This window comes from Crotalus tigris, unplaced genomic scaffold (assembly GCF_016545835.1).
Source record: "Crotalus tigris isolate CLP2741 ecotype Arizona unplaced genomic scaffold, ASM1654583v1 scf7180000024391.5723578, whole genome shotgun sequence".
Lineage (NCBI taxonomy): Eukaryota > Metazoa > Chordata > Lepidosauria > Squamata > Viperidae > Crotalus > Crotalus tigris.
Window position 1 is genome coordinate 810,023 of NW_024100561.1, and position 12,214 is coordinate 822,236.

General features: G+C 37.2%; 1 protein-coding gene across 2 annotated transcripts in view; it reads right to left on the minus strand.

The window, feature by feature from the left end:
- The window catches only part of ANKRD33B (ankyrin repeat domain 33B), a 71,757-nt gene extending 67,500 nt beyond the window's left edge, over positions 1 to 4,257 (minus strand). The window contains exons 1-2 of one of the 2 annotated variants that reach the window (XM_039329290.1): positions 4,222 to 4,257; positions 981 to 3,064 (exon numbers count right to left, since the gene is read on the minus strand). In XM_039329290.1, coding sequence (XP_039185224.1) covers positions 981 to 1,415 — 435 coding nt within the window. In that variant the 5' untranslated portion in view covers positions 1,416 to 3,064; positions 4,222 to 4,257. Of the gene's footprint in view, positions 1 to 980; positions 3,189 to 4,221 lie in introns of those variants that run through there. The other variant, XM_039329289.1, reaches the window with a different exon arrangement.
- Between the last annotated feature and the right edge of the window lie 7,957 nt (positions 4,258 to 12,214).

Consider the following 12,214-nt stretch of genomic DNA (forward strand, 5'->3'; position numbering starts at 1 on the left):
TAACTTAATTTTTTATTTGTTAATTTTCAATTAAGCCTATATTCTGCTCTGGGAAGCTCAGGGGGGGGGGAAGGGAGGGTTTATGGTGAGGGGTGGGGGATGGGGGGTTTTTTTATATGTAATGTTTAGGTTTTTTTTTTTTTTGTATATGTTGTTTTCGTTTTGTATTGTTTTTGTCTTTTTGTAAAATTTATAAAACTTTCAATAAAAAAAAAAAAGTGGCCAGAAAACGCAGTTTGGGGGCTGTACAGGTAGTGCTTGACTTAAGATCACAACTGAGCACAAAATTTCCATTCCTAACTTAGTTGTTAAGTGAGTTTTGCCCCATTTTATGACCTTTCTTGCCAGTTGCTAAGTGAATCAAGTTGTTAATAATGGTTGTTAAATGAATCTGGCTTCCCCATTGACTTTGCTTGTCAGAAGATTGCAAAAGGTGACTACATGACCCTGGTCATTGCAAAGGTCATAAATATGAACCAATTGCCAAGTGTCTGAATTTTTATCATGTGCCCATAGGGATGCTGCAACAGTCATTAAGTGTTAAAAACTGGTCATAAGTCATTTTTTTCAGTGCGGTTGTAACTTTGAATGGTCACTAAATTAACTGTTGTAAGTCGAGGGTTACTTATATACTACAGTAAGGGATCAGTGAATTAAGGATTTCTAGGGGAAAAAGTTGCTAGTGCGTAATGGTTTTTAATAGTAGCCACAGTATTAGGATCACTTGCCCTGGGAGAAAAAAAAAGGGGGGGGGAGGAAAGAAAAGGAATGGAGAGGAGGATGGAAGAAAATAATCACTAATTCTTCTCAGATGACTCCAATTTACAGACTCACACACTCTCGAGGCTTATAAGGAATGAACATTACAGTAAGATTATAGGGCAATAAGGGGGTCAATGGATGGGAGTCAAACTGCTCTCCTGAGCATCGCACCCATTTTCATCTCTTCCTCCCTCGCCCAGGCCCGGTTGCGCCCTCACCCGCTTGTTGCGGTCCGTCTCCCTCACATCCTCCTCCTGGGGCCCCTGCCGGATGAGCGCCCGCACGACAGCGGCATTGTTGGTACAGCAGGCGCGGAAGAGACTGAGCTGCTGCTCGCTGTCTGAAAGTTCCGATTCGTCCTCGTCGGTCTCTTGGGGCGGGTAGAAAGAGTCGTCTGAAGTGATGCTTCGCGTGTCCGGGAGATCCGAGAAGTCTTCATACTCCTCGTCCTCCTCCTCCTCCTCCTCTTCGCCTTGGCCCTCTCCGCGCGCTCGTTCTGCGGGGATGATTGGGTCAATCCTAGAGCCGCCGCTACCACCTGGACTCACTCCCCCTTCCGCCTTCGCGGCTCCTGGCCCTCCTTGCAACTGCTTCTCTGCGGTGGGGGTCCGGCTTTCTCGGCCCTCTTTCCTACTCCTGGAGAGAAGAACCATCGTCGCTTCCCGCCAAGGGATGCGCGAGGTCCCGAGTTCTCGCCTCCTTATAGCGATTGTCTCCCGAAGTCAAAGGGCGCCCGGGTAATCCCGCGCCTCCCGCCCAGTTGCATAAATCTCTATGGATAAACGTAGAGATCCAGCGGGAATGTCCAGGAGGAAAGAATGAGGGTTGGGTGGCAACATACAGTCATCCTCGCACCTTAGCTGAATAACTCTGACCATTTACAGCAAAGTCACGCTTAGGGGGGGGGGGACTCCTATAAAGTAGTGCGTAAAGAAGGCGGAGTGAGGAGAGGCAGATTAATGTTAAATTCACAGTACAGTAAATAATTGGACTTAGGAAAAAAGTAGGTCCTTCCGTATACAGGACCCTTTCCTTTACACACGGAATAGAAAACCCAGCTCAAGGGAGAAAAGAATCCACCACATGTATCATCCCAGCACAATCATCTTACGATAGGAACGAAAAAGAAAAGAACCCGGTCCTGCCGCAATGATTTTCCGAAAACTTTTCCCCGTATATTTAACTTGAATCTTGATGGCTGGAAATTCTGATCGAATCTACCTGTCCTCCCCCAGTAAATCGCGGAAGTGTCTTCACCACGCAAAAGTCCTTTTAAATGCAAGTCCTTCCCTGACCCCGCAGTTAAACTTCTGTAAAAGTAAAAAGCGGGAATGGAAATTTCTTCTCACATTTATTGGAACTGGCCGCAAGGTGCGTAAGACTCAGTCTAATTCTAAGACTTTCCAGAATTTGAGAGAAGTCGCTTCTTGTCCGAGTCACCGGATAGCGTTCAAACATTACGCTTGCTGCATTTGCTTCCGATCTGCTAACGCTTTCGGCAACGTTAGTAAGATGTCACGAGATGCCTGCCAAGAGTTTTTCCAACGGGAAGCTCCAGAGTAGGTTTTCTGAGAAGAGATTAAAAAAAAAAAAAAAAACACCCAAGCAAGTGATTTGCTGGCAAGCAGCGGCAACAGTTATTTGCTTGCTTACTTGCTCGTTCCCATCCTTATTAGCTTGGGGTGGAGAATTGGCAGAAACTGGACAGATGCTATCTATAATAAAATAACAATAATACACTTTCAAACTCCGAATTCCAGGGCTGCCATGTCTTGTGTATAAAGTCTCGGCACTCTCGACTTTTAAAAAAAAAAAAAAAAAACACTTCGCAGGCAGAAGTGTTTTTCCCGCAGGAAAGAAATTGCAAATGGTTCGAGTTTCTTCTACAACACTGGCTTGCGGCACTGGGAATAAAATATTACCGAAGCAATCCTCAAAGAAAGTTACTTGGATTAGTTTTATTGAAGGGATCGCAGAAGCTGAGAACAGTTTTTCCATACCGCCACTTCAAACAATCCTGCATTGTTTTGCAACCCCCTTTAGCCATTCAAGGTCGATAAAGGGAGTGAAAAAGAAGCAGCGATTGCCAATACAGCTACCGATCATCCTATTGCATAACGTTACATTAGGCATATTGCACAAGTAAAGAGTGCAGAAGAGGGCAGAGCCACTGACACATTGAGAAAAATCCTGCAATCATGACTCCTAATCGGATCAGCAGAAGGTGAAAACTCGAGTTTAGCATGTTGACATCAGGCACATTTTTGCAACTATAATCCAGGTTAGTACGGAGACTGTACGCCTGAGATTTAAAAAAAAAAATGTAACCGAGAGGTCAGCCATAACATTTCTGAACACCTTTAATTCCCAGGCTTCTACATCCGTTCTTAGAAATGCCTCACACTCAGGACACCAAGTGTGATAAAAGCAAGCAGCGAAAGTTTTAAAATAGGTTTAAAAGCGTTATTTAAAATAATTTTGAAAGGATCCCGTGGAGCTTGCAGAGAAAATGACTAAACTGGGACAAAATACGAATGCCCTCACATTTATGGATACAACTTGAATGTTTAAAATAGGTGGCTAAGAAGCTAAGGAATGGAAAATCCACCTGCTAATAGCAATCACTCTGCCCAGAAAGTGACATGTACTGTATTCACATCTGAAGTAACAAAGGCCTTTAAAGCATGGCTTTAATTATGGAAAGGTTAATTCTTTATTAAGCCTGATAAAGAAGTTGGAATAGAATTCATGTGCCTTGTAGCATTTTTTAAAACTAAAACAATAAAGAAGCTAGAAGTGTATGCAACTTTTCAGAAAGACAACCGTGTGATTAAAAACTTAAGGGGAACAAATGGCTTTGTTGCAAGATAGCTGTTCAAGCACAACTATTTAATAGGATTATAGTTTTAGGTTCCAGTAATCTGTTCTAGTCATGCTGCATTTGAATGATCTATCTTTAGTACAGTGTCTGTCAATAATCCAGTATGTAGGTTTTTCCTGCAAACTGGCATAGATGCTTATTTTCTCTACTGCTCCTCAGAAATGACAGAAAGCAATTCTCACTAATGTACAAAGCATATTGTATATTAATGACTATTATTCAAGAAGCTGCTGAACTTGGATCAGGCAATTATTGGTATTTAATAAGTATCCCCTTGAAAATATTTGATGGAATATAATCATAACTGATTTTAAAGGAAATGTGGGGAAAAATCAGTATTTGGGTTAAAATTCAATATGTCTAGCCAACAATTGCCAAACTGCGGTCTACTAAGGGGTCAATAACAGCCTTCTCAGATTTAGCAGACTGGGCCTACTTGCTCCTGAGCCTTCTGTCTCTTCCTGTTTATCACTGTTGGTTCAGCTGGCCAGGCCCTCTTGACAACTCAATGACTGCCTCCCATGTTCCCTGCCTGCTAGCCAGCCAAACCCTGCTCACTATTTTGAGTCCCTGCTTACCAACAGTTAGCTGTTTCTTGAGAATCTTAAGGTCTGAATGGTGGGTGTTCTTTGTAGAGACTCTCCAACTTCAAAACAGTCTGCCATATGATAGGAAGGTAACTCCTATTCTGGTGGATTTCCAGAAGCTTGTGAAAAACCTGGCTTTTCTAGGGAGGCTTTGGAAGATTAATTCTGAATGGAACCATCAGTGCAATAATGCTTTTACATAAATTGCATCAATTAATATTTGCAGCATTGTTGTTTTTGCTCTGTAATTGGATTGTATAAAATGCCCGAGGAGGTAAATTGATCTGAAAAATAAATTAATAAATAGGATCAGTGGCCAAACAGAGAGTTCACTGAAATGTACTGTATATGTGTAAATACAGATAGCCATGTAAATGTTAACATTCAGAAAATTGATAATTGTGACCTAAGCCTTAAATGCATTTACTGACTCTAAATACACATTTGCTACGCTGGACCAGTAAATTTGTTCTAAAAATTGGTAAAGGGTTCATAAAACAATACTTAATTTTGGATTTAATATTTTGGTACTGATTTTAATTAAAAAGCCTTTAAATATGAAGACTATGAGAAAGTCTAGATAAATGCAGATATAATAATCATCTTGCCAAGCAACATGGATTCAGATGCTGACAAAGTTAAAAATATAGGTGGGGTGTGTGGGTGGGTGGGTGTTGAAGTGGATGATCACATTTCCCAAAATATTATTTTATGATCCATAAAAACAGAAGGTTTGCCTGGACCTGTTACCAGGAGTCATAAGTGACTCGAAGGCACACACAAGAAAAGTACTATCTAGTTAAAGAGTTTTGATAATTTCTTGTTCCTATTTTTTCTTTAAGTAAATCAAACCATGCCCACCAACTGAATGGAGAGTTGTTCGTTCCATGTAATTCTATAAATTCCTTTAAGGGAGATATATATTTAACAATTAAACGAACACCTACACCTACTATATTAAATGAGATTTCTATAATTAAATGTCTTATTTAATAATATCTTTCAAAATCTATTTGATGGAAAATATATATTTCAATACCGTAAATCTTGATGTTAATGATATAAATTTTCTGAAGATCTGTTAGCAAACAAATAACTGTTCAAATAATTCTGCTAAATCCAAAGCAGTTCGTTCTAGCTAAATCTGATAATACGCAAACGGGTCTGTGAAACCGTTCCTTCCTTCATTATTTTTTTTTTAATTATATCTACAGGCTATTCAGGAAGCATGTTTTGGTTACTATATATTATTTAAAAATTACAACTATGCTGTTAGATTTGTAGTCCACTTTTATTTTCACTTGAAACCCAAAAGATCTTTAACTGACAGAATTATTTCTATCAACATGACAATTCCATGTTTACCTTTTCTAGTTATTTACCGTATGTGTTTTCCTAATCAAAAAGGGCCCATACATTCTAATGAACTTTTTAAGATTTTAAAGTAAAATGTGTCTTTTTTAAAGTCTGCCATTACATTTATTCACTATTTTTTTTCCTTCTGTTCAATTGTGTCCAGTTCTCACAGCTACCTGGACAAATCCCTGCAGTTTTCTTTGGAAGATTTTTCAGAAGTGGTTTGCCATTGCTTCCTTCTTAGGGCCCAGAGAGAGAGTGACTAGCAGAAGTTACCTGATTTTGTGTCTAAAGGGTATTAGAACTCACAGTCTCCAGGTTTTAGCCAATGCCTTAACCACTACATTAAAATGGCTCTCAAAAATCAGATTCCCTTGTATAAAATATATAATAAAAATATTCAAGTAATAGATCACTTTCACTGTGCAATTCTTAATTTATTTACTCAAGTAATTCCCATTAGGTTCAAAGTAAGACTTTAGGTATACAGAGTCTTTTAATGATGCTAAATTAATGAGTAAAATAATTTTTCTGCCTCCTTTGTTTCAACCTTGTATTTTTGCTGACATCTGTTCTTGAGAATTTGTATATCACAGGACATATTGGAGCTGTAACTGAAGAAGAGAAGAGAATTAATGGCAAGCTCTTGTCCAACAAGGAGCAGAATTGTCTTCTATGTTAGATTCTTAATAGACTCATATCAGTCTATTAAGTAAATCAAGTAAAAAAAATCAAATGTAAATGTGAATTTTTTAATGAGGTGGAAATAATTGGACAGCAGGCCTGTAGTGAATAGATAGAGTTTTGAGGGGATTTCTAGGTATCACACTGTTAAAACCGAGATGGGGAAAAAAAGAAAAAGTCATTGCTGAGTGTTTAAGTCTTAGCTTAAATCTTAAGGTATGCAAGACAGGCAAGGACACCGTATAAGCCAGGCAGACTGCCATAGAAAGGAAGCTTCTATATCTTCAACATCTTGTTGCTACAAGGAGACAGAGCGCTTTGCAGGACCAGCAGCAAGTTTGATAAAGTGAGACAAGCCTTCCTGGCAAAAGGCTCCTCGATGGATCCTCTCTTCCATCAGAAGGTGCAGGGACTCCTCTCTGAGCGTGATGACAAGCAAGAATAGAACCAGATAGCCAGAAACTGCCATTTTACTTTCCCACAATGCTCCACATAAATAGTACATTTGGGCATTCTGGGAAATTAAAAACATAACCTGGAGGGGAGTATTTTTCTTTTCCTTTTATGTTTCTGTAGGTTTTTTTAATCTTGTGTAAATTGTTCTTTTAATAAAAATTATATTAAACAACAATTATATTAAACAACAGTATTTCTTTTTCTAGTAAGATAAGGAAAGAATAGACTCAATTTACTACTCTTACTCGTATCTAAGATTCATGCAACATTTTCTGCTAACAATAGAGATATAATACTTTAGCCCGTATAAAACTGACTATGCAAACGAGATTAAGTCAGGAAAACAAAAAAGATTTACATTTGCCCTTTGCCTTTAAGGCCAGTCATGGCCCCACATGCCACAATAGAAAATCTCGCAACAACAATTAAAATACTATATCCAGTCTAAAGAACATAGAAGCAACACTTTCTCATACAAATACCAACACACCAGTAGCAGAAACATATACAAACTCACTAACTCATAACCCCCATTTGCCAACTGCCCCCAGGAATGCATGCTATTGTCACTGTTGTTACTGGGCCAATAAACAGAAACTTCCTTTCCAACTGTAACTGCCTCAAACTTATTTCTCCCTGCATTTCTCTCCTGGCTTGGAATAAGATATGGACCACATTTAACTTCCAACACTACTGTAGATTTTCAAGGATATCTGATACCTCAAAAAGTCTCAGCAATAAGGCAACTTCTAACATTAATTAAAATAATTACAGCAGAATATGTTTATTTTATGAACACCCAGCTGACTACAAGCTGTATTTGCTTCTCAGTATAACAGGCCTCTGAGGAGGGCTGGGCGGCAGAAATCATTCTAAATCAGGGGTGTCAAACTGCTGGCCCACGGGCTGGATGCGTCATGCCGGAGCAAATCTAAGGAACAGTAGAGGGCTTCACTTTGGAATCCAGGAGAGCTGATATTCAATTTGTAATTTATTTTGACTGTACTAGAAATGTCAGTTTCTCTTATTTCTGTCTGTAAAAGTAAAACATTTTGTTATGACATCAAACTCGGGTCAAGATTTACTTTTCTCATTTCATTTCTTGGGAACTGTTCCTCTTCTGAGACTAATTAAATAACAATCTTATGGTCTCCTGAGAGTGGTGCGTGTATTGCTTTGCCAGTCAGATTTCCTGTGTTTCAGAGTTTGTTGAAATAAAGCTTGCCTTAGAAGGCTGCATTATATAAATTATTTTATTTTTCTCAACTTTACCCTTTCATGACCAATAAAGAAGTAAGGAGAAAGATCTGATCTCTCAGAATCACTGGCATTAGGAAGAATTTATTATGTCTAAACCAGACATGTCAAACTCGCAACATCACATGACATAGCGCAACGTATTGGGATGGTTTTGCCATTGCCGGCAATGGGGTGGGTGCGGCTTCCAGATGACGCGTCCAGCCCACGGGCCAGCATTTGTCATCCCTGGAAACAATAGCATGGCGATCTTTATTTGGAGGAAAATCAAACAAATTTTATTGGTTCAAGCAGCTCCAATCTTCAAAAGGTTTGGAGGAAACAATAATGACATAATTACTAGTATTTTTCTTAAGATTCAAGTCATCACTGTTGGTTCTCTTCTATAAAATGAAGATCTTGAGAACTTCTTAAAGTGGGTCAAATTGCAGGGTTCTCTATAGCCTCTTTATTTCAATCTATTAAATATCTGGAACTTATCTGCATTTGGATTGCTACTAGGAGAAATTCCAATGCAGATTGCTGCTTTGCTTTAAGAAAACAAATCCCTTGACAGGTGTGGGGGCAACATTTCCAGATGTGGCTATTTCTGTTCATCATCAATTGCTTTGCCTACATCTGCTACATCCCCATTTGGGAAATTACAAAAGCATAAATATTATTCTGAAGTAGCAGGGAATCTTTAATATATTTTTCAGTGGCTAGTGTAAAACAATTAAAGAAAAGCAGAAATTAATTACATATTAATTACCCCCACTTAAACATTTATAGATGGGATACAGTATTCAGCAGTAAGACCTATCTATATATTCACCAATTGAAATTAATTACATTGGATTTGGAAATAAATTACAATTCCACTGGAAATTAAAAACAAAGCAACCTTCTGGTCAAGGATCTAACTAGATAGTACAATTGCGGAGGATTAAGGTAGACTGCTATAAATGTCGGTCTAAATCTACTTAGCATTTGAAACTTTGCATTGTTTGTAGAAATAAAATAGAAATCAATGTATTGTAGCGTGTACAATATTGAAGAAACCTTCTCAGAAAAGGCAGCCACCCTACATTGCAGCATTTTGTGCCAACTGAGGGGAATTTACACAGCCTCATCCTTCAAATGAGCTGGAAGCCAGTCATGATTATTTTCACTTTCGTTGACAGGACAGAATAATGCTATGCCAGCTAAGCCTTTATAGAACAGTTCAGAGAGAACTGCACTGAGGAAAGATTTCCCAAGTCAAAAAAACTCAGAAGCTCTGCAGAGCATTATCATTTCAACTAACACCCCCCCCAACCCCTGTTTTACTACAGTGTCAAATGAGCCTTAACCAAGCTAGCTAAAAATTGGCTCAACCGATGCTGTAAAAACTAATATAGATTCAGAGATGATTCTGAAGAGGCTTAAAGATTTCATTTGGAAATGCCAAACTTTGCTTTTTAAAGACAATTCTACATAAAGCATATGAAAGACAAACTTTAGACCAAGATGCTAGAGTTACACTTCAATAAATAGTTCAGGAGTAAAATGATCTCATTATGGACTGAAATGATGTTGTTGAGACCAATAATACAAAGGATTTGGGATGATCATCCCTGAGATAAGAATAATAGTATTAGGACTGGAATTATTGCTGAGATGAAATACCCAGGAGTAGATCTGAAGCAGTGGCATGCTGGAGCTGGCTCATGAAAGTGAATTGTTATTTTTTTCAGGAATTTCACAAGCTGCTTGAGAGCAGAGCTGAGTCATGATGCCTACTGTGCAGCTTGTGACATATGGTAGAAATGGAGCCGGTTGTTAAACATTTATTATCATGGCTTCTGAAACCAGAATAAAATGGACAAGCAAATACCTATCCGTTATGTAGTTCCCTTTTGAGCTGAACAATATTATGAAAAGTAGTGACCAAAAATTGATTAGTTGTAAATGAAAATTGGTGACAAAGTTACTTTTTCATCACTGTCATAATTGCAAATGGTTACTAAATGAGGATTATCAATACTCTCTTTATAGTTTGACTTAACTTCAGTATCTACTTAACAATTTACCACAATTGAAACAAGTAATAATTAAACTATATGATGTGGAAACATGGCAGCTTCCAAGGACCTACAATTTTAGCTTTTCTAAGAGATGCTGAACTTCAATGAAAATCAGCAATTCAGTTTTATAAAATGTTAAGTGAAAGTTAATTTTATTTATATATTTGATCTGTGAAAGGAAAAAACAAAATATTCATTTTTGGAAAATCAGTTGATTCATTTATTAAAATGAAGGTGGCGCAGCAGTTAGAGTGTAGTACTGCAGGCCACTTTAGCTGACTGTGTTCAACAGGTCAGCGGTTCAAATCTCACCGGCTCAAGGTTGACTCAGCCTTCCATCCTTCCGAGGTAGGTAAACTGAGGACCCAGATTGTTGGGGGCAATGTAAATATATACATACATTGCTTACTGGTGTACACCGCTTAGAGAGTGCTTGCACTTAAAGCGGTATATAAGTCTCATAAATAAATAAATAAAATAAATAAATAAATAAAATATACTTACGATTTAAAAATGAAATATTCTTTTGGGTCAATTATATCCCTCAAAGAGTGTATTAAAATAGATGAACAAAATGAGTGAAAATCAGATTTTAGACATTGGCAATATAAAGGTGCTTTTATTTTTTCAATCTTAGCTACTTTATGATGTGTGGAATTCTGGGAATTAAAGTCTGCACATCTTAAAATTGCCAAAGTTGAAAAAATGTTTTAACTTATATAATTTGATTAATATGTAAGTTAACAATTTTAGGACGAAATATTTATGGATCTCAATGTGATGTTGAATTATATTTCTAAAATGCGGAATTTTTTAATCTTATGAAGTTCTTTGGCTTAATGGAGTTTGGGGTACAGCAAAAAAGATAATCCTGTGTAATTGAAAAGAAAGACACTCCTTGATTTAAAGAATGAATCTAGCATATAAGTTGGTTATCTATTTTTGAAAGTCTTTGTGCTCTAAAAATAAGATGTAGCATTATGCTGCTACAGAATATGGTCCTGATTTAATAATTGTGACAATTAAATTCTCAATGAAAATAAGGGACTAAAAGAGAGCTAAAATTAAATACCAAACTAATAATAACACTCTTTGAGGGAGCCAAAGAATGGTGCATGCAAAGAAGTGCTGTTAGGTAATACAAATCACATGATAAATTAATACTTACATTTAAAGATAATAAAAAGCTCATCTCTACACTAATAAGGTCTGCCATGGGATTCTTTCCTGACTCATTCAGCTGAACTTTAACTTCCATCCTCCAAGAGACTATCGTTTAACATTTAAAATACATAAATAAATATTGTAGATAATTAGAAGGTATTTCAGCAGAAGATGTCATATATTCCATTCATTTGTACTTTTTTGGCTTGTTTTCTTTTCAAATTCATTTTGTGCCTGATATATGGTTCATGCTTAGTTCCCATTGATTTCATTAAGAGAATATTAATAACCCATATTAATATTCACATTGTATTAGTTATTCACAGCTCACAATGGGAATGAGCTTCCATTACTTCCTAAAGACCTTTTTGTATTACTCTTCTTCATATTGTTCTTTTTGTGCAGAAGTGCAATTTCCTCATCTCTAATTACCAAGTGCACTGAGAATATGATGATTGGGCACAAGTATATTGCCCATGTCAAAAATGCTATAATCAAAATAATATAATTCTCCATCTGCTGCACTCCAGATAGGTTGGCACCGTGACTATAGATATTTCTTGGTTTCTAACCTGGTGCTTTAAATGCTAGCTCTCTTAATATTAGATTATACACTGGTATGATAATGTAGTAATTCATATTTTCTGTTTGTCATGGCAGTATGTGCTGTGCAACTATTTTTGAGTCTCTCTCTCCTTGCACACACACACACAGAGACACATCCCAGGACTATGCTCTAGAAATCAGTGAATATAATTTGCGACTAAATTGCATTTTTAACAGGATGTGTTAAAAGGCTTGTATAAATGTTGCAGAGAAATACAATTTAAAGAGAAGCAATACAACATGCATTAATCATCTTTTTGAAAATACAGTCTCTGACTATTAATTGGCTTTCATTTATAGTCCAATAAGGGAAAAAATGCAAAAGTATATTAAGAATGGACATTGGTTAAGTAAAAATGGTTGCATTCATTCTCAAAAGTCTAGAGAAAAATTATAGGTTTTTTTGAGCATGTTTC